The sequence below is a fragment of the Aulonocara stuartgranti genome (assembly GCF_965226115.1).
Source record: "Aulonocara stuartgranti genome assembly, chromosome: 16".
In the NCBI taxonomy this organism is placed as follows: Eukaryota; Metazoa; Chordata; class Actinopteri; order Cichliformes; family Cichlidae; genus Aulonocara; species Aulonocara stuartgranti.
The window spans coordinates 31,245,598-31,268,587 of record NC_138952.1 but is presented as its reverse complement, the minus strand read 5'-3'; the positions used below and the strand labels follow the sequence as shown (position 1 = coordinate 31,268,587).

Here is a 22,990-nt window from a genome sequence, read left to right as displayed (position 1 = left end):
GCTGTTATTGGACAGAGGTGAGCTGCACAGACTCGTTGACTCACCCCGGGCTCTTCTCACAAAGTTTTATAGCCTCCCCCACAGTAAATAGACATGAACACATATTGGCAGATGCGAGGTAAACAGGGGACTGACATTCAACATTCACTAAAGATGAACAGCAGCCACCGTAGCTAGGATTATGTTCTTGAGTTCGGAGGGGTAAGAAAACAAACTCAATTAACTGCAGTCAAATGATGCAGTATTTTTCATGCTCTAACTTTAAGAATTTAATGTATCTTGTGCTTGTTGTGCCTCTTTATTTATATTTTTTTGGGGGGGTGGGGGGGTTTGTTCTTTGTTTTGTTCCTTACAATCAATCATTGCACTTTTCTGCCAATTTAATGTACATTGTTTCCAGTTCACTTAATTTTCTTCTGTCACTGTCCACTTACGTCCCTTCTGATGTAGCCTGAACCCTAAGAATGCCTGGCCCTCTGGTGATGATTCAGCCATATGGGACCCTCCACTTGAGGTTGGATTAGCAACAGGGCTAGTTGATGTCCCAGACCAAATAATCTCTGGAAACCAAAAAGAGGACCCAATTGAGCCTCAGCTGAAGCTCCCTGCCCAACTCAAAGACCTGAAAGTGAGAGTCTGCCATGTCAACTCTCCAAGCAGCTTCTATGTCCGCTTCGCCCAGTACGACTCTCAGCTCAAAAGGTCAGCTTTGAAAAAGCAAGACGGTCATTATGATTATATCATTTTCTTGAATGAAATATTTATACAGATAGGTCATTCATCCAAGAATTATCTGTACTTTTCTATACAGATAATTTTTTTTTTTTTTTGCCTGTCCCGTTTGGTTCTTTTGCCATCAGAATTATTGTCTAAAGGCGAAGAAAGATACCCAACGGATTTACTTTACCAAATTGACCATCCCAGACTTGCCGTAATGGTCTATTTGATTCACCTTTTATTTCTATACTCATACTCAAAATGCTCATTCTTTACTACTTAGTCCTGTTAGCAGTTATTAGTACAATACAAATAAAACAAAGTACTACATTTGTCATCAGGTTGAGGGCACTAATTATACAGCAATAAAAGGGAATATAAGAACAAAGTTACTAAGAACAGATATAGCTAAAAGATGAAGTACATAAATGAAATATTGAACCACATATAAAATGGGGACACTAACTACAGTGGGGCAAAAAAGTATTTAGTCAGCCACCGATTGTGCAAGTTCCCCCACTTAAAATGATGACAGAGGTCAGTAATTTGCACCAGAGGTACACTTCAACTGTGAGAGACAGAATGTGAAAAAAAAATCCATGAATTCACATGGTAGGATTTGTAAAGAATTTATTCGTAAATTAGGGTGGAAAATAAGTATTTGGTCACCTCAAACAAGGAAAATCTCTGGCTCTCACAGGCCTGTAACGTCTTCTGTAAGAAGCTTTTCTGTCCCCCACTCGTTACCTGTATGAATGGCACCTGTTTGAACTCATCATCTGTATAAAAGACACCTGTCCACAGCCTCAAACAGTCAGACTCCAAACTCCGCCATGGCCAAGACCAAAGAGCTTTCGAAGGACATCAGGAAAAGTATTGTAGACCTGCACCAGACTGGGAAGAGTGAATCTACAATAGGCAAGCAGCTTGGTGTGAAAAAATCAACTGTGGGAGCAATCATCAGAAAATGGAAGACATACAAGACCACTGATAATCTCCCTCGATCTGGGGCTCCACGCAAGATCTCATCCCGTGGGGTCAAAATGATCATGAGAACGGTGAGCAAAGATCCCAGAACCACACGGGGGGACCTGGTGAATGACCTGCAGAGAGCTGGGACCAAAGTAACAAAGGTCACCATCAGTAACACACTACAACGGCAGGGAATCAAATCCCGCAGTGCCAGACGTGTTCCGCTGCTGAAGCCAGTGCATGTCCAGGCCCGTCTGAAGTTTGCCAGAGAGCACATGGATGATACAGCAGAGGATTGGGAGAATGTCATGTGGTCATATGAAACCAAAGTAGAACTTTTTGGTATAAACTCAACTCGTCGTGTTTGGAGGAAGAAGAATACTGAGTTGCATCCCAAGAACACCATACCTACTGTGAAGCATGGGGGTGGAAACATCATGCTATGGGGCTGTTTTTCTGCCAAGGGGACAGGACGACTGATCCGTGTTAAGGACAGAATGAATGGGGCCATGTATCGTGAGATTTTGAGCCAAAACCTCCTTCCATCAGTGAGAACTTTGAAGATGAAACGAGGCTGGGTCTTCCAACACGACAATGATCCAAAACACACCGCCCGGGCAACAAAGGAGTGGCTCCGTAAGAAGCATTTGAAAGTCCTGGAGTGGCCTAGCCAGTCTCCAGACCTCAACCCCATAGAAAATCTGTGGCGGGAGTTGAAAGTCCGTGTTGCTCGGCGACAGCCCCAAAACATCACTGCTCTCGAGAAGATCTGCATGGAGGAATGGGCCAAAATACCAGCTACTGTGTGTGCAAACCTGGTAAAGACCTATAGTAAACGTTTGACCTCTGTTATTGCCAACAAAGGTTATGTTACAAAGTATTGAGTTGTATTTTTGTTATTGACCAAATACTTATTTTCCACCCTGATTTACGAATAAATTCTTTACAAATCCTACCATGTGGATTCATGGATTTTTTTTTCACATTCTGTCTCTCACAGTTGAAGTGTACCTCTGGTGCAAATTACTGACCTCTGTCATCATTTTAGGTGGGGGAACTTGCACAATTGGTGGCTGACTAAATACTTTTTTGCCCCACTGTAGATGGAAAAGCTATGTTGAATAAGTGAGTTTTTAAATGGGATTTAAAAGATAAAATGGAGTCTGACGCATGGATAGCAATGGGAAGGTTGTTCCACAGATTAGGTGCAACCAGGGCAAAAGCGCGGTCACCCCTAGATTTAAGTCTGGATCTAGGCTGAGCCAATTAGTATCTTGACAAGTAATTTAGGTTGTAGATTAATTAGATTTAGCTGTTTTATTGTATGATAGGTTGGCTGGCTGACCTAGATTAGATTAGATAGAACTTTATTAATCCCTCGGGTGGGTTCCTCTGGGAAATTCGATTTCCAAAAAAGCACAGCACCGACAGAAGTTACAGAGTTACAGAATATTATATATATATATACACACACACACACACACACACACACGTATATAAATACAGAGACAATATAAATAAAATATACGAAGGGGATAAATAGAATAAATAGGAATAAAAAATAAAAATACAAGTGAATTGCACATTTCAAGTATTGAGGTCTATTGCACTGTTGACTATTTACAAAAGTATTGCACAAAAGGTATTGCACAGTGAGGTGAAGAGGCACTACAGCTTAGTTGTTCCCCCCTCCTTTGTCCTCCTGTTTCCCCTCCCTCTCCCCTCCAGAGAGGAGTTAAACAGTCTGATGGCGTGTGGGACAAAGGAGACTTGAAATGCAAGTCAAGAACTGAACTGGGTTTTTTTTGTTTTGTTTTGTTTTTTCCTCCCTCTTCTTATTGAGCACCAACACACAAATCACAACATATAAAGCAGTTGGTTGTTACTCCCATAATATAATACTGTGTAAATGTTTTGACCCTCTTCTTGTTTCTTTCTATTTTACTTCCAGACATTCTTGTCATTTTTAAGTGGTCTTGGGTTCTCCAGTCCGCTCTTTGTACCTTATCATTTTCATTGTAATGTTTTTTGCTTAAGTCACTTAAAACTGATCTCTGAATCATTCAAGCATTAAAAAAATGGCCAACTCAAGGCATGAAAAGCAAATAATTAATTTTAAATTGTATCAGAACTTTTATAGTAGCAGCCAAAACACATCGTTTGTTCCATTTCTTTAGTTGGATGTATGAAAAACACTAAAGATGTAATACTATTTTTGCACAACCATGTTTTTTCAAATAGTCGACAGATATAAATAGAAAATTAATAGAATTAATATTAATAGAAAAATTGACATATCTTGCCATTGTGTGCAGCATGTTCATTTAAAAATTGAGGAAACTGTGTGGAGGAAAAAAGAACAGGTGTTGGGCCTCAAGGCACTTTATGTTGTAAATTCATAAAGTTACTCTACAGTTGTTAAGGAGGTCCTGACACCCCTTTGGAGTTATATATACTGTCATGTTGCTTGTTTTTTCAGGATATGTGAACTGGTAAAGCAGGAGTGTGCACGAATAGAGCCCCAGGATGTGGAATGGAAGGCAGACATGTACTGTGCTGCACTCTTCAATGGAGTTTGGGAGAGAGCACAGATATGCTCTGACGTCACATCTAGCGACAGTGCAGAGGTAAAACAAGTGTTGCTCCCAAAAAACACCATCAAACTATTTTCTTTTAATCCAAGAGTTAAATGGCACTGAAAGTCAGTATTACATGTAAATAATCTTTTTTTTTAAATCCAACAAACTGCATGTTGGCAGAGATGTATATCATTTGCAGTTGAATATAATAGTAACTGTAGCTTGATACTTTCAGATAATAAAGATTTGTTGATTTTTTTAATTTATTTATTTTTTAATGGGAAGGTTGTAGGACTCCTCTGATTTACATTGTTATGCATGACTTTTTCTGTTACCTCTAAGGGTGCAAAATGAGGTCAAACCATTGATTCATAACAGCTGTCCAGACATACTAGAATTTCTCTTTAAATGCATAATTATAGCATTATCAACACTGATTATGTCTTTGCTGGCTGGTACCAGGTGAGACTGTGTGATCACGGAAAGATGATGAAGATCGATGTCAGTAACCTGCGACCGTTGCCATCTTCCTTGATTGGCTCCCTAGCACTTGAGTGCACTCTTAACGACATCAGGTTACACACACACAGACACTCACAGAGTTTAATTACAAACAAGGACACGTATAATATATTTGCCAATAAGAAGTAGGGCCAGGTTGTTTAATTTAAATGTAATGTCACAGTATGACAATTTGACAGTAGTAATAATAATAATCATAGTAGTTATGTTAACCAGTAAACCTCTGATTTTTTTAAAGTTTTTAATCAGTTAATGTGCTGTTACAGTTTTGTGATGGTGTATATAGATGTGTCCCCATTAGTTTTACTATAATGTGACAGCTTGATTTTGCTGCCGTACAGTTTCAGTACTCTGGTTTGGATAAAAGGTGTACTACTCCAGTTTGTGTTTCTTTCTCACTTTTTCTTTTTATTTGCTCTTTGTCCCTTTTAGGCCCACGGGAGGCCGATCTACCTGGACAAATACAGCCTGTGACTCATTCTCCTACTACTTGACAGGAGCCTCGGCTGTTATGACGATCAAGGTCTTCCTGTCTTTTCCACCCGTTATCGCCCTGTCACTACCCGATCCGTACCGGAAACCCGATCGGTACCCCGCATGCGCAAATCTTACGTCACTTCCTCTCTTTGCCAACATTGCGACATTCAATACATTTGAATGATACGGTTAGCGCCCAGTTAGCTCCTAGCATTTCTCGGCAGCTCTGCCTCCTTTTCGACTACCAGGACATTTAAACAATGAATAATCCGTATCCGCAACAAATTTTTGCTTTTCTCCTCAACAGAAAGCGTTCCCCGATTGAACAACAGCGCCGTAAAATAAGAAGAATGGTGCCTAATGACAGAGTTAATAATACAGACTTTATAATATGTCACGTGAAGATTCAGCAGCCAGATGAAGTGTTTACTGGCAATTGACAGTGATAGCGGACATTATCATCACTTTTCCAACAATCCTCTCCACACAGACAAGCATAAACACACTCGATTATCACTAAATCAAATTTAACACACGTTTGTAATGACGCTAATTCAGTTTACAATAGGGTTCATTTGCTCAGTCAGCAGGTGGCGGTATCCTCGTACACTGGGGAGTACACTGCCATTAAACGAACAGAAGAAGAAGAAAACCCCTGCACATGCGCGGTACGGATCGGGTAGACCCGATTTGTACGGTCTGACTTTGCACATGCGCAGTAAGGATCGGGAGTCCCGATCTGTCACTATCTTTTAATTTTTTTATTTTTGTCTACATTATATTAAATGTTTCATTATCGGAAACATGTTAAGAGATACTTGTTATTCTTAACATCTTAACAGATACTCTGACCTGTAACTATCGTAAAATGCTTCGACCGGAAGTAGACACCTTTCACGCATGCGGGGTACCGATCGGGTTTCCGGTACGGATCGGGTAGTGACACGCCCAGTTTCTTTCTACTTTGATTTTTGCCTGTTTTTTTGGGTGGGGGTGTTTGTTTGTTTGTTTTTCTGCTTTTCAAAGTATGTTTCTCTCTACTACTTTCTCATTTTCAAGGAGTTAACAGATGAGCGTCCAGTACCTGTCACTTTGTTCTGCTCCAATAGAATGGGAGAGTTTATCAGCATTGCAGATTTTCTGGTTAGTGAAGGCCTCGCGCTCAGGCAAAGAAAACCAAGGTGTGTGAGTGCATGTTCCACATGCATTGTGGGGTCAGGTGTGTTGGTGTGCACAGGCTTATTCTCCTTCTCCAAATAATCTCTCTTAACCTCTTCTGAATCCCTGTACTTCTGGTAGACATTGCAAAACATCAGAAATATTGTAAATATAAGAAAACCAGACACAGCAGAGTTTATTTATTTATTTTATAACCACTAGTTGATATTCCAGTTTAAGCAAATGTTTCTAATGTATATCCTGTCTTTTGTTTGTGGCTTTGCCCTGTTGCAGCAATATTAATGTTCAGCAACCCAAAGACATGGATCCACCATCTACAGTGAGAGAGGTACAAAACAAGAGTGAGACAGAAACCAGTTCCCCATCTGTTCCTGTTATTTCCTTCCCCTTCCAGTCATCCACTGTCAGTGGTCACATGCCTCCAAAACCAGCCCCTCGCTCCATTATGACAGCTGAGAAGGTGATTATGCACACACCAAGATTTTGTGTTATAAAAATAGACAATAATGTCATTAATGATAATGTGGTATATAATAATTCTCCAAGCCAATATTTGTGTGTGTCTGTGTATGCAGGTAAAGACTTCATTGTACCAACCCCCAGAGCTGCCATGTCTTGGTCACATTCAGATAAGCATTTCTGCTGTTGGAGAGGACGGTCTCATTTATGTGAGAACACAAAATGCAGGTACACAAAAGATCACGCCATTATTTTTATTTATATTTTTTTACCTCTACATACTTGCATAGCTTACATCTTATCATAGAAAGGAAATTGGGCTTAAAATATATTAACTGCGCTGCATATGCTTTAAGGAGAAGTAACTGTCAAAGTTAGCTGTCAGGGCTGGACCTTAAGAACAGTCCTGTTGTTAAAAACAGTCATTAATAGGCCTGGAAAGTGCTGCTGTTTGTATCTGTTCTATTGTATTAGGTTGATTAAGTGTACCTGTCTAAAGTGAAAGTTAAAGTATATTTTGTCATCTGTCAGGTTATCAGCTGGAGCAGCTTAAGGAGAGGATTCAGCAGAGCATGAAGGCATTGCCCAGACAGAAGCCCTACACCTGGAAATCAGTCTTGGGCTGTGCTGTCATTGGACCTGACATGTTGTGGTACCGAGGACAGCTGTTGGAAGTGCTGGGAGGGCATGTTAAGGTCCATTTTTTTTATTTCCTTTAGTGATTTTAAAGTAAATGCATTTTGCATTTAATAATAATAAATAATACATTTTATTTGAAAGCGCCTTTCAAAACACTCAAGGTTGCTGTACACAGTAGAATAAAAGCGACATAAAAGCAAGAAGTTTACAGAATCACAAAAGCATAAGACATAAACAAATGAAATAGGAGAGTGGAAAGGTTATGTGGGATAAGCTATTTTGTACAAGTGGGTTCTGAGTTTGGACTTAAAGAGAGAGAAGGAAGAGATGTTTCTTAAATCAGGAGGTCGGGAATTCCATTTAAACAAGAGAAAAGCTAAAACCAAGGCCAGACAATGGATAGATTTCTGTAAGATACTGAGTATAAATTGACTGTATTTTTAGCTTTAGTGATATAAAAAGTAATATATGTTGCTTATTTAGTATTACCATCAATAGTTACACTTGATGGAATAATCTCTGATATTCCAACTTCAATATGTCATCAATGGCAGCTGTAGCTCAGGTAGTAGAGCGGGTCACTAAATGGAAGGTTGTTGGTTCGATCCCAGTCTGCTCCAGTCTCCATGCCAAATATCCTTGGGAAGATACCAACCCCAGGTTGCTCTCCGATGCATGCATCAGAGTGTGAATGTGTATGAATGTTAGTTAGGTAGCACTGACAACTTAGAAAAGTGCTTGTGTGAATGGGTCTGATTGGGTGAATGAACAAGTTGTATAAAGCACTATATAAGAACCAGTCCATTTACCAATATTATATGCTAAACTGCATATAACATTTAAAAACATTCATTTGATGGTACGTTAATACAACTTTTGTTCATGTTTATATTACCAGGTGCAGTATGTCGATTATGGTCTGGTGGAGAACATCCCGGTGGTTCATGTGTACCCCATCCTCCTGTGTGACGATGTACCTCAGCTCTGCATGATCTGCCAGCTGCTTGGCATCAACCCTGTAAGGAATAGATTGTGTCTGTCACTCCATCCATCTTTTATTTTTTTTTAAAAAGACTGCTGATGTCACGTGATGCGTCGAGCTGAGCAGACGTGAGTTTATGAGCTCTGCACTGGACAGCTGTAAAATATTGGTATTTTAGCTCATTTTTGCCAACAAGTTGCCTCGAATATCTATATAATGTCTCTAGACGAGTTTTTCGCACACCCTGGATCAAGCAAAAAGAGAGAAATGGGCAAACGTGGAGTCAAAGCAAAAGCTAGCAGTGACCTGGTAGCTAGCACTTGCCCCGAAAAGGAGACCATGTGCGACGCTGAGGATGCACTAAGTACACTGCGGGATGACGTGATTGTGGACAAGGTGACTTCTAACATATCCAAGTATATGGATATCAAGATATCCGAAGTCATAAATCCAATAAACGAGCTCACCGAGAAATTCGACAATCTGATAGAAAGAATGGAAACCGTGGAGCAGCGGGTCTCGGACTTGGAAGATGTCACGGCTACAAATGAGCCACGTATTGCCGCTCTCGAGACCCAGCTTAAGAAGGCCATGGAGCGTCTGGAAAGCTTTGAGAATCAGAGCCGGCGGCAGAACGTGAGGATTGTCGGGATAAAGGAAGGCGCGGAGGGCAGAGCACCAGTGGACTTTTTAAAAAAATGGATACCAGAAGTCCTGGGCCTTCAACAGGGTGCCATTACAGTCGACAGAGCCCATCACACTGGACCACCTATGAGGCTTACCGGCACGGAGGGACCGCGTGCAGTACTGGTCCGGCTTCATTACTACACCGATACACAGAGGATTCTCCAGGCTGCCAGGGCTAAAGGTACCGTAAACACAGAGGCAGGAAAAGTATCCTTCTATCAGGATTTCTCCGCCGAGGTGGCTCGAAAGAGAAAGGAGTCGGCGAATGCGCGTAAAGCTCTCCGAGAGGCGGGGATCAAATATTCCTTCCTTTATCCAGCCATCATTAAAATATTTAACCCCGATGGCACCAGCATCTCCCTCGCGACCACCCAGGACGTCAAGGACTATATGAGCAAATTGCCAAGACCTAAATAAACTGTTGGTGCACGACAGCGTCATTGTAACGTAAGTTACAAACTCAAGGCTTACAGCATTATAGTATTGATAACGAGCTACGGTATAGAGTATACTTTGATTTTTGACATACACTCCAGTGCAGGGATGTTACGCGTTTGTGGCCCCCCACAGCTGTACTTTAGAGTAGGGTACATCTAGATGTGTAATTTATTTTTTGTTATTTTGTGTTATTTGTGTTGGGGAGGGTTGAGGTTTCCAGGCTTTGTGTTCAGGTTTTGCTGGGAACCAGTGTTCTTGTTTTATGCTCAATTATTTTGGTTAATAGGCTCAGACTGGTCAAATGTAGATTTGGTTAAATATGTAAACAGCACAATATATACATTACTTTTCCTATATGTCAGTTAAGATAAGTACTTGGAATGTTAAAGGGTCCAACAATGTGGTGAAAAAAAAGTCCATTTTAAATTCTCTGAAGAAAGATTTGACTCGCATTGCTTTTTTGCAAGAAACCCATTTGACAGATGATGAACACAGAAAATACTGTAGAGAATGGGTTGGTCAAATTTTTTTCTCATCCTACTCCACAAATAAAAGGGGGGTTATTACCCTTATACACAAAAATCTTCCCTTCAATGTTACAGCCACTCACAAGGACAATGAAGGAAGATATATATTGGTTAAAGGGATGTTGCATGGGGAAACTGTTCTCCTAGGTAATATATATGCGCCGAATGCACAGGATGGCGAATTTTATACGGTATTATTTAGTCAATTAGTGGACATGGACTGTGCTAATATAATATTAGCGGGTGACTTTAACTGTGTTTTATGCCCTAAAATGGATAAATTTCCCCCACAATCTATCTTGACCAAAAACTCCAAAGCCCTTTGGCAAATTATAAATGAGCTTGACCTTATAGATGTCTGGCGACACTATAATCCACTATCTAAGGAGTACACTTTCCATTCTAACCCTCACTTGTCAGCATCTCGTATAGATTATATTTTTATGTCCAAGTGTATCAGTCAGTTAGTTCAGCAGGTAAATATTGGTCATATAGGTCTCTCTGACCATGCTCCTGTTGTCTTAACCATTCAACCCATGAGACATATTGAGCGCTCTAGGTCTTGGAAGATGAGCACACTGTCTCTTTTGGATGAGAAATTTATACATTTCACAACAGAGCAAACAACAGTATTCTTAGAAATAAATGATAAAGAGGAGATAGACACGAGAACTTTATGGGATAGCTATAAGGCTTACATGAGAGGGATGATTATTTCATACACAAGTCATAAAAGGAAGCAACGATTAATAAGGCAGTTAGAGATCGAGAATAATATAAAAAAAGCTGGAGAAACAATACTATGTAACAAAATCAGCTGAAACATTAAGTGAGCTTAATATTGCCAGGACATCTTTGCGTAATTTGATAATGCGAAAGGCTGAAAGAGATGTCCTTCTTGCCAGACAACAGCTTTTTGAATCAGCTAGTAAGCCTAACCGCTTTCTGGCTCGTCTTGCAAGGAATACTCCATCAAGTTCCTTTATCACAGCTATTGTGGATGTGAATGGTGAAAGACAAGTAGGAAACCGTCAGATTAATGAGTGCTTCAGAGAATTCTATACAAACTTATATCAATCTGAGATGGACATAACAAGGCTTAACTCAGGCTTCTTCCTAAACGACTTAGTATTCCCTCAGCTTTCTGAAGATCAGGTAAGCCTGCTGGAGTCACCCATAACAATGATAGAGGTGGATAAAGCACTCAAGTCAGGGAAATGTCCTGGGGCAGATGGTTTCCCAGTAGAATTTTTTAAGGTAATGAAAATGAAGTTAAATAGTTTATTATTAAGGGTTTTTAATAAAGCATTTGAAGAATCGAAACTCCCAGAATCTATGTACCAGGCTAATATAACATTGATAGCTAAAAAAGATAAAAATCCAGAGTCATGCTCATCTTACAGGCCTATTTGTCACTGCTGCCGAGGTGAGCCGTGTGGAGTTGGAAAAAGGACCCAAGAGCAAGCAGTGTATGAAAAGATTAGTGGAGTTTATTTACAAGGTGTCAGTGGCAGGAACAGAAAACGAATAATGAGACAAACTAACGGAAACCTAAACTGGGAAAACTAAAGAGCAACTAGAAATCCACAGGACACGGGGTGAAAGGCAGAGAGACGCAGACTGACGGAGGATACAAAAACGCAGAGAGACACAGATGAATGCAGAAAAGCGCGGACTTACATGGAGTAATACAGACGAACCGGCAACAGGCAGGAGAACACACAGGGCTTAAATACACACACCAGTAATCAGGGGATAAGAGACAGGAGGGCAACACAGCTGGGAGAAATCAGAGCTGACGGGACAGGGGAAATGTAATCTGAACACACTCACATCAGACATGAACCTTCAGAATAAAACAGGAAATTAACAGACAGAGAACCAGACAGGACACTGAACTTGACAGGCAGACTCATGAGCAGACACAATAACACCATGGACAGACAGAGGGAACACAGAGAAGTGGGAGCAGGCAGACAAAGAACAGAAACCTAACAAATGGCAAAATAACAACAGAATACACACTCTGAATGAACAAAAGCATAAGGAAACACAAAACACTGAGTCCTCAGACTCAGGACCATGACACTATTAGCCTTCTTGGTGCTGATAATAAGATACTTTCAAAGATACTGGCTCTTAGGCTAGAAAAAGAAATGTGCTCTATCGTGCATGCTGATCAGACAGGCTTTATTAAGGGGAGGAATTCTTATAATAATACTCTACGCCTATTTAATATTATTCATTTTTTAAATTTTCATCAGATCCCTGGGGTTGTTGTCTCTATGGATGCCGAAAAGGCATTCGATAGAATTGAATGGGAATATATGTTTGAAATAATGAGAAGATTTGGGTTTGGAAAAAAACTTTCTGGGGTGGATCAAAATTATATACAAATCACCAATAGCATCTGTGTTAACTAACGGCTTGTTATCTTCCCCATTTTCACTGAGCAGAGGTACAGCACAAGGTAGCCCATTGTCACCACTATTATTTGCTTTGGCCATCGAGCCCTTGGCCATGGCCATTAGACAAAATCCAAGTGTTCTTGGAGTTAAAATTGGGGATAGACAACATAAAATTCTGCTTTATGCAGACGATATTCTTCTGACACTGACTGACCCGGTTAACTCTTTACCCGTTCCTATTAGGTGTATCAAGGACTTTGGTCTTATATCTGGATACAAAGTAAATTTTGATAAATCTGTTATGACTACTTTGTGTAGTGGAGGGGATAATGAACCTTTATATGTTAAACCTTTTCATTGGGCACCATCAGGTTTTGTATATTTGGGAGTTAAAGTTACACCAAATGTTGGACACTTGTATAGAGAAAATATTAATGGAATGGTTCAAGATCTTCGGGAGATGCTGACAAGATGGAGATCACTTCCGATATCATTTTTGGGAAGAATAAATCTCATTAAAATGGTAATCCTACCGAAAATATTATATCCCACAGGCATGTTGTTTGCAATCTTGAAATCAGAAGATATTAAAGTAATTAACAAGGCTATAGTGGATTTCATTTGGGCAGGAAGAAAACCCAAAATTAAATTGGAGACACTACAGTTACCGAAAGATCTGGGCGGGTGGGGAGTGCCAAACATAGAAAATTATGTCCTCTCAACACAAGCGAGGGTTCTTTCTTCCTGGATACATGAACATTCTGATCTGCCATGGCTAAATATTGAGGAAGTATTATGTAAACCATCCTCACCTGTTAACTTCTTAGGGAAACGTCTAAATGACTTACCTCACGTAATAAAGCATAACCCACTGATATATAATGCTATGTGGACGTGGGGAAAACTGAGAAAAATTTTTAACAGTAGTCTTCTGTTTAATATCTTGTCAACGTTTATAAATAATCCAGACCTTCTGCCACAAAACATAGGGTCAAGCTTTGTGGGATGGCATAAAGTAGGTGTAAAGAGGTTTTATGACGTCTTTAAACATGGTGAGTTTAAATCATTTGAATCCTTGAAGTCCCAGTATTCTATGTCAAAGACTGAGTTTTATAAGTATTTGCAATTGAGAAATTATGTGTTTAAAAAATGCTAAATCATTACAAATCTCAACTGCCTCTTTTCGGTTGGAGAAATTTTTTCTGGATAATAGGGAGCATAAACATTTTGTATCAAAGTTTTATTCCGAGATTTATGCCCTAATTGTGGATAAACTGGCATGGTTGAGAAAATCTTGGGGGACGCTGCTTAAATGTGAAATAGATATACAGGCATGGGACAAAATTTTGCTCCTTCCATCCAAAATCTCTGTTTGTAACCGATTTAAAGAACTGCAGTACAAAATTTTGCACAATGTGTATATTTCTCCGTATATTCATAGTAAGTATAATATGGGAATATCTCCAAACTGTCTCAAGTGTAAGGTCAGAGTGGGCACTAGATTCCACTGCTTGTGGGAATGTGCTATTATTCAGTCATTTTGGAGATCTGCGCCAATATTAGTACAGCCATTGGTCATCAGGTGACAGAAAACCCATTAATGTGTATATTGGGATATATTCCTGTCTCACTGGTACAACATGAGCATGTAATTCAGTCACTGTTGATGTTGTCCAGGAAAAGCATTATGTTGAGATGGGTGGGGGCTGAGCCTCCCTCCATTTCTCTATGGAAGTCGCTCATCATTGAAGTTATGACTCTGATCAGGCTGGGACATTATATTGATGGGAGCTCCCGAATTTTTGTGGACAAATGGAAGAGACCACTGGAAGCACTGGGAGTAACCTATAAACTGGATCCTAGAGGACAACAGTTATGGACATAATGTTGTAATATTCTAGTGCTGTGTAGTGTTATTATTTTGGATGTGAACCAGTCTTATATTTGTTGGGGAAAAAAGTTAAATAAAAATAAAAAATAAAAAAAAAGACTGCTGATGGAATAAATGTTTATCCCTGAAGAGCAGCAGAAGATTACCTCCTCCATAAAGCCAGTTATAGTTTCTAAAATGAGAGCCTAATTACAATGTTTTTCTTGAATACAATAGAATCAAAGTGGAAATAATTCTACTTTTGTGCCTCTGTTTCTTCAGGTTGGTGGTAAATGGCAGCAGGATGCAGTGGCCTTGATGAGAGAGGTGTTACTAAACCGCAGTGTGGATATGAACATTGTGGTAAAAATGCACAAATGAGTCATTGTTTATAAACATATGTGGACAATTATATGTATATGATCCCTTGTGTGCATTTGTTTTCGTGTGGTAGGAGCTGCCAGCTGATCCAAGAGGACCTGTCACTGTTGAGCTCTTCATAGATGGTTTGAGCCTCAGCAGGATCCTCTGCCAACATGAACATGCCTCCATGGATCGGACTGTGTCGCCAGATAAGGTCTCTGTGTGTGATAGACTGTTTTTTCTGAAATTAAGCAATGCCAGTAATTTACTCAGGAGTATGTGTGCTTCTCTGCAGCACCTCACAGTGATGCCTACTGCTCCCGTCTTTGACGTCTGGGATATTAACACTGAGGTATTATAATAAGACTGAAGAAATGTGTAAATTTGGCTGATCTCACCATCAAGGTCATCTTCTCATGTACCTGGGGGCAGTTTTCATTGATATTATAAGACCTATAATATTACTCAAGCTGTAAGCTTTTTACAGTAATTAAAGCAAGTTATGCTTTAAATCTGTTTCCTGTGTTATAGTGTGCATAAATAGATCCTATGTAGATGCATCAGAGTCTCTACTCCACCTAGTGTGCAGATGGGGTATAGGACCAATAATGATGATGTGTTTTCAGGGTTTGAGAGACCCGGAGGAGCTAATGCTGGGGTCCTTTACCTACCCGAACTTGCAACAGGAGGGGGAGCACTTTAAAGTTGTGGTCAAGCATATGTGTACCCCCAATGAGGTAGCGACTCTCTACATTATAAATTATATACATAATTCCTGTTGTCATATTAAAAAATGTTTATAATAAACAAAGCGGATAAGAATAATGTTGTTAATAAGAGATTGTTCTGTTTCCCCTGCAGCTCTTCCTGTGGCCTTTGGAAGGAACGGCTGATGTAAAGGTTAACGGAGAGTCTCTAGATGAAGCTTTGACCAGAATCAATAGAAACATTGACACGCTGCCACGACTTAGCAACTTCCCCGAGGGTAATGTTTCACTTTATCCAGACACAGATTTAAAAGATTTAAGCAAGTAACATCTTTGAGATATATCTGAAATGAACAGAGATATTAGAAGCACAGATATTCTTTACTTAAGCAGATGTGGAGATTCATTCACACTGCAAAGTCTTTGCCTCCAGTTTTGACTTCTTACCTTCCTGTAATAGCGATTATGTGGCAGTGCTGTCTAAGCAGCGACACCTATCGTTCAGGAGAATACTGCAGCAGCTTCCTGTGCCTTAATGGTGGGCATAAATAGTAGTGACTGTGTGATGATGTTACAGAGGTGCGCAACGTGACCAATGCAGAGGGTATTCTGACCCCTTTAGAAATGTCAAAATATTGAAATTACTTGTCACCTAAAATAAGTCCTACACTCTTTATGTGCATTAGCTAGATGATGACCATGACCACAACTTGTGGACTTCAACACCAAAAACACTGTTGTAGCTCATTAGGGCTCATTTTAACCTCTGAGTTTAGTGCTGTCAATGATGTATAAATCGTATGATTTTTGCCTCTTTCTTCGCTGACAGAAGGCAACAGTGATGGATACACCAGTAGGATGTGTTAATGTTTCCTTCATTTAGATTTAAATCTATTTGAATTGTCAAGATGTGCAGTCACAGAAAATAACAAACCTTAATGAGTTAGTAATGTACCCATTTTGAAAATGTAGAGTTTTAAGAAGAGAGATTTGTTTAAAAAAGTAAAAGGTTGTCAGAAAAATAAATACTCCAGTTAAGTACAGATACTTGAAAATTCTACATCTTAACTACAATAACAAAGTATTTGTACTTGGTGGTCCCCATCTTTGGAAATATACGCAATGTTTACCATGCATGTAGCATTTCATCAAATGTTAATGTGGCTTTTCGTGTTTCAGTGACATGCTTGATTTCCCCCTCCTCTCCCTCCTCTATTCATGTATCTGTTCACACACTGAAGATGGCTTAAAGTAGAGCTGGGTGATATAAGATTTTTTCATATCACGATATTTTTTTCATTTCAGGCGATAACGATATATCACGATATAAGCCAAATAACTATATTTGTAAGATTTAAATGTGCCGTTGCTCACAAGTAAAATGTGAAATAATCAGCAGCTTGTTTTTATTTAAATATTTATTTCCCATAATAAGTTCAACAGGGTAGATGTACTTAAGGAACATGACTTTTTCAGATAAATAAAGGCAAATATTGCAAACTACACAAAAGGCAGCCGCTAAAGCGTTTAAGTTTCAAAATAGAACAAACGAAACAGACTAAATTGTCAATTCCACTTAGAAACAAAATATTAATTCTAAAAATAAATCTTAGTTTGTTTTACAGAAGAACAGACAAAACTGACTAACTTTTGTCAATATCAAATAAACTGAGAACTAAAAGGAAATTCTCAATCTCTCCTTGTTGTATAGCTGAGCTTTTCAAACAGTTTTAACAGTTACTTTAGTCTGACAAAAGCCGAATGACGAATTAGCACTTTCAGTCAGAGATTGAGCTGCACCGCTTTATTGTATTACCAGACTTGCTTTCGGCACAATTTACAGTGCACGCTACTCTGTTTTTTGTCAGACTTGAAATAGCCGAAATACCTTCACATTACGGAACTTCTATGGCTCTTCCGCTCGACAATCTCTCCTGCATTGGAACCATCATCTGTTTTCTCTTCGGTAACCTTCGGTCACGCTCTCAGTTGATTTTTCACTAGTCGGCACACTCATTTCCTCCATTACCCGGGCGGCACGGCGGCTGGCTGCTTGCCAAACAAATACATGCGGCGCCGGTGTTCTGGGAATCCATCCTACCTGGCAAACCATCCTACGCGTTGTTTCTGCGCACAACACGAAATTCAGTGGCAAATTGCAGAGGTGGGACCAAGTCATTGTTTTGCAAGTCTCAAGTAAGTCTCAAGTCTTTATCCTCAAGTCTCGTCAGGCAAGTCAGAGTCGAGTCTCAAGTCACTGGTGTAAAAGTCCGAGTCAAGTCACAAGTCTGAAATTTTGAATTTCAAGTCCTTTCGAGTCATTAAAAAAAACGAAAAAAAGCATGTTGCAGTTATGCTAAATGTAAATATTAGACCATGTAATTTTTAAATCTGTGTTTTTCTCAACACATGACAAAATAGTGAACTTAGAAAATATACACAAATTGTGAAATTGCACCTCTTTAAAATGCAGCTCAATTAAACCTAGCTCCAAGAATAATTTTCACCGACAGTTCTGAGATACGCTGCATGTTATTCTTGGATGCGGTTGTAGGACCGGCTTTAAAATCGCATGACAAAAATATCATACACATTAAAAAAAAAACTGCATCACCAACGTAGCCTGGAAAACATTTGCTAGTTAGATGAAGTCAGCTATCTCATCGTAGCATATTTATATGCATATTTATAATTATACGGTTCTTGGAGTGAGTGCATACACTCATGAAGTTTAGTAACTTCAGGTCACTGCAACAAGCCCAGGTACAGTTTACCGCCGGATGGGTGCAGGACCTTGAAATGCACCGTGTAGAACGAAAGACCATCGTACCTATCATAAGTTTACCAGTCTCACAAATCGTCGTCATAAATACACATTCCTTAACCGTTTATTAATAGGACCTTTGAGCTCAACGGTAATTAATTAGTAGTGGAAATAATTTCTGGTACCCATCACAGAAATGTAGCAGTGACAACAATATTGTATGCTGTAATCGTACTGGACAATTAGTGATACAAAAAACCTGTTTTATCCTGTGAATAAAAGTATATGTTTTTGTCAATGTACCATAATAACAGAGGCGAAACGCAATATTGTGTCAGGACAATTCACTATTTATGCACAATAAACAAAGGAGCATAGCGCGACCATTTCTGTTCAGCGCCAGACTTGCTTGTAACCTATATCACCAATTATGTTATGAAAATGACGTATTAATACTAAAAAACACTGACCTTCGTGTAAATGCTTGGAGCAGACTAACCTGTGAGCTGGAGTGTTCTGGGACGTTATATTTGATCTTTGAATGGCTGCAATCCAGGCCATCCGTCGCGTCTTTGTTACTTCGGAAACATGGCTCGAACAATTTCTCTTAAACGTCGTAATCCGATAACAACCGATCTCTTTACCCGTCGGCTTCCCGTGGCTGTCATGCGACCGGCTATTGCAGTTAATAATACAACAGCTTCTTGACATTTTTGTGTTTCTTTTTATCGCTGTGTAACTGATTTTAATTGAAAGCCTGCGTGCGCTAGTACTTCTTGCCACGAGTTCCCAGAATCCTTTGCGGTTCTACCCGTGAATGACGTCACATTTTCAATCTCCATATAATATGCATGTTAAATTTTATATTTGGGGTGAAATATCAAGTCTTTTCAAGTAAACCGGTTCAAGTCCAATTCAAGTCCCAAGTCATTGGTGTAAAAGTCCAAGTCAAGTCACAAGTCTTAGAACATTTTTTCAAGTCAAGTCTAAAGTCATAAAATTAATGACTCGAGTCTGACTCGAGTCCAAGTCATGTGACTCGAGTCCACACCTCTGGCAAATTGTCCTACCTTTTGTGAATATTAGCTAGAAAAATACTCTGACCGGTAAAATTAACTGCCAAACCAACCTACCTTTGTGAATGTCACCTACAAGCATACTTAAACTGCTAAAATTTTGTGGCAAATCGTGCTACTTTTGTTAATCTGAGCTAGAAGCGTACTTTAACAGCTAAAATTCAGTGGCAAATCATCCTACCTTTGTTAATAACAGCTACACACATACTCTGACTGGTAAAATTAAGTGCCAAACCATGCTACCTTTGTGAATGTTACCTACAAGCATACTTTAACGGGTAAAATGAAGTGGCAAACCATTCTGGCTGTATGCATATGAGCTACAAGCATACTCTGATGGGCAAAGTTAAGTGGCAAACCGTCATACCTACTTAAATTGATGCTGGAATGACTCTGTGACAGCAGAAATGTGCATAAACTACTTACGGTAGCACGTTTTGCCAAAGTAGGATGGTTTGTCAGAACACCGGCTTGGGACTTGTGCTGTACGTAACAAGTCACGTGACGCGACGCTGCGGCTGTGATTGGTTCGGCTCTGCGCTACTTAATTTGGATTGGCTGTTTTGTTTTTTTTTTTGTTTTTTTTTTTAAAGAGGACAAGAGGGATGAGGCCTATCGCAATAGTTTCATTTTTCTATCGAGAAAGTTATTTCGCAATACATATCGTTATCGTTCTATCGCCCAGCTCTAGCTTAAAGCAAGGAATACTGTTGCTTTTTACCGGATGACAAGCAGTCACCAAGTCGCAGCCGATTCTGTGCAAGACTCACTAAGTTGGGGCCTCCCAACACTCTGTGGTTTCCAGGTGGTCCATGTCTCGCTGAGTACAGTGATGGAAAGTACTATCGAGCCAGGTTGATGAAGTTCATCAGTGCAGAACCTGTCACGCTCCTGGTACAACACGTCGATTTTGGCTCTGATGACACTCTACCTACCAGCAAGTATGAATCTTATCATCCTACTAGCACACTTCCTCTGAAAAATATGAGAAAATGTAGAAACATGCTACAGACCAAGTGTTGGAAAACTTTATAGGCATTAAATTTGTGGCTTGTCGTAGAAAAATGACGTGGAGAAGAAGTGAGAGGGATATATCTTCTGGTGACAATGCTGACACAAAATCACTGGGTTAAACTGGGTTTTCAGTATTACATAGGTGGTTCACTTACTGGGTAAATCATCATGGTAATTAATTAATCAGCAAGTAGAGATTTGAGCATATGCTGCCATTCCTTTCTGTTTTATGTGAACACACTCGCAGCTAGTTTGAGAAACCCTAGGGTGACTTAATCCAGTTGATAAACACCATCATGTGACCGCTTAGCCTGACTGCTGATGTTGGTGTAAGTGAAGCCAGATAAGAAAAAGATATCCTGGCTTTTAATGTAGGCTCCAGTCTTAAGCTGCTGTTTGTTTAACTTTGAATTTCTTTGAGACCCACCCTGAATGGGGTTTATCTACTGATAAACAGATGATGTGGACATGCGGATGTGTTGAGTGGCATTCTCATAATGTGTTGCTTCCTGGCAGGCTGCGCCAAATGCCAGCTGAGCTGCTGGAGTTTCCATGTAGGGCACTAAAAGTCAAAGTCGCTGGCTTCAAAGCTCCGAGTGTCACAAGGGAGGAAAATGTGCTGCCCTACAGCCCCAAATGGAGCATGAAGGCTGCAATGGAAATGATCGACCTGTTACACAAAAACATCACAGCCTCTGTTGTGGTATGAAACACACACAACATAACTGTTTTTAAAACTAAGAAATTACATTCAAAAGACATAAGTTTCATTTATTAAAGAAATGTCATTAAAAATGTGCCATGATAGGTTTTTGGAAACAGTACTAAACTAAACTAGCTGTGTTATCTTTCACTGTGAGCTCTAAGATAACACAACAAACATAAATGTTGTTGCTGAAAATGTTTTCTCAGCAGATGGAAACCTGCTTTCCTTAAGTCAGTTTTTACTAGCAGTCCTATTTACGGCCTTCATGGCCCTTTTATTCTGTGTGGCACTTCTGATTTTTTTGTAAATACAAACAAATTTTTCATACGTTTATATATAAAGGTCAAGAGCAAATGTAATATCAGTAATTCACTTTTCATACAGAAGAAAACAAACATATGGGGATCATAGTTATTCTCTGCCAAGCCCTGGAGTTATATGTAACAAAACAGGTTAATGATTCAGTCAAAGACAAAGAGGCCGTGAAAATACTGCCTCGTCTTCAAGGACATCAAGCTGCAGTTTTGTTCTGAATGCACAAATCCTCACAGTATTTTGTTTACCACTGTAGAATAGGGCTAGCTCCCATCATGTTGATGTGGTGCCAAATGTGTTGAAGATTTCCAGCATCTTAATGAATCTTTACCATAACTTTTGACTTAAAGGATCCACCAACGGACACTGCCATTGTGTAACTAATAAATAATAAATGTGTATGTAAACAAGACTACCTAATAACTTCAAATCAGGCAGAATAAGTCCTGTGTTGCACTCTTTATACTGTCAAATCTTTGGTCTCACAGCCTGAGAATTTTTTTGTTTGCGTCCAGTCAGTATCTCACTGTCCTCCTCGGTTTAGGCTCAAGAACCAGAGCTCACAGTGCTGCTGTACAGCGAGGATGGAGAGTTGGTCCATCTGCCTCTGGTGACCAAAGGACTGGCAGAACTTGAGTAAAGTGGAAAGACACCCTCCAAACACTGTTCAGGTAAGTTTTTAGCATTTTATTTCAAGCACCAAAATTTCTTTAGAAAGAATGCTTTCTGAAATGTCTGCATCTGTATGATTCGAGTTGTCCACAGTCATTCTTAACTTTACCAAAGAGAGTGAGTAGCATCCAGGACACAGTTAAATACAGACCCCATTAGACTGTGGCTGATGAACCAATGCTGTTTAAATGTGTTGTGGAGATTTGTGATTCAACGTTTTGTTGTGGCTCTAAAGTCAAACAGGATCAGATACTAAATGTTGCAAAGAAATAAAAGTAACCAGCAGAATCTTTTGAACTGTATATTTAAGTGACTTAATAGTAGCTTGCTATTAATAAACAGAACAGCAAGCTAATAATAAATGTATCATCTTTTTCAGGCTTCCTGGCTCAGTTTGTTTTCAGTTCAGGTTTTGTGTTCTTCTGGTTTTCTTTGTGTTCCTAGTTTTTATATAGTACAGAAATGTTCTATTTATTTTCATTGTTCCTGTACAGCAGAGATTAAAGCTGTTCATGTAGCACTTTGTTTTCTCTTTTCTTTTACTGTATGAAGGTGCTAAGTAAAATATTCCCATTTTCACTGACCTCTGCAGTGTGTTTTTACTAAGGTGCAATGAAAAGGACGATGTGATACAGTCTCTACAAACACTCAAAGATTTAAAAAAAAATTTTTTTTAAAAAGAAAATGTATTTTACAAAAAAATATGTACAGCCAGCTAGGGAAATAAATATGCATTTAACATTTTTACAAATAAAAATAGTTGCAAACACGAGAAAACTACAAATGTTCATCCACAGCAGACGAAAGCAGGTCGTGGTTTGGATATTAAGCAGGAATATCCTGGGACAAACAGACAGGCTGTCTTGCAAGACAAAACTAGGATAGTAGGAGAAAGTTTAACCCTCTGGGCTCTATCG

At 39.4% G+C, this 22,990-nt stretch overlaps 1 protein-coding gene across 1 annotated transcript in view; it reads left to right on the top strand.

Moving 5' to 3' along the window:
- The window catches only part of rnf17 (ring finger protein 17), a 40,467-nt gene extending 17,811 nt beyond the window's left edge, over positions 1 to 22,656 (top strand). The window contains exons 21-38 of the mRNA XM_082509498.1: positions 451 to 702; positions 4,169 to 4,316; positions 4,731 to 4,843; positions 5,223 to 5,313; positions 6,327 to 6,448; positions 6,720 to 6,906; positions 7,022 to 7,133; positions 7,437 to 7,600; positions 8,443 to 8,562; positions 14,739 to 14,819; positions 14,911 to 15,033; positions 15,115 to 15,171; positions 15,446 to 15,556; positions 15,681 to 15,804; positions 20,172 to 20,307; positions 20,897 to 21,083; positions 21,946 to 22,072; positions 22,453 to 22,656. Of these exons, the coding sequence (XP_082365624.1) occupies positions 451 to 702; positions 4,169 to 4,316; positions 4,731 to 4,843; positions 5,223 to 5,313; positions 6,327 to 6,448; positions 6,720 to 6,906; positions 7,022 to 7,133; positions 7,437 to 7,600; positions 8,443 to 8,562; positions 14,739 to 14,819; positions 14,911 to 15,033; positions 15,115 to 15,171; positions 15,446 to 15,556; positions 15,681 to 15,804; positions 20,172 to 20,307; positions 20,897 to 21,083; positions 21,946 to 22,041 (2,224 nt within the window). The 3' untranslated portion in view covers positions 22,042 to 22,072; positions 22,453 to 22,656. The remainder of the gene's footprint in view (positions 1 to 450; positions 703 to 4,168; positions 4,317 to 4,730; positions 4,844 to 5,222; positions 5,314 to 6,326; positions 6,449 to 6,719; positions 6,907 to 7,021; positions 7,134 to 7,436; positions 7,601 to 8,442; positions 8,563 to 14,738; positions 14,820 to 14,910; positions 15,034 to 15,114; positions 15,172 to 15,445; positions 15,557 to 15,680; positions 15,805 to 20,171; positions 20,308 to 20,896; positions 21,084 to 21,945; positions 22,073 to 22,452) is intronic.
- Positions 22,657 to 22,990: the final 334 nt, after the last annotated feature.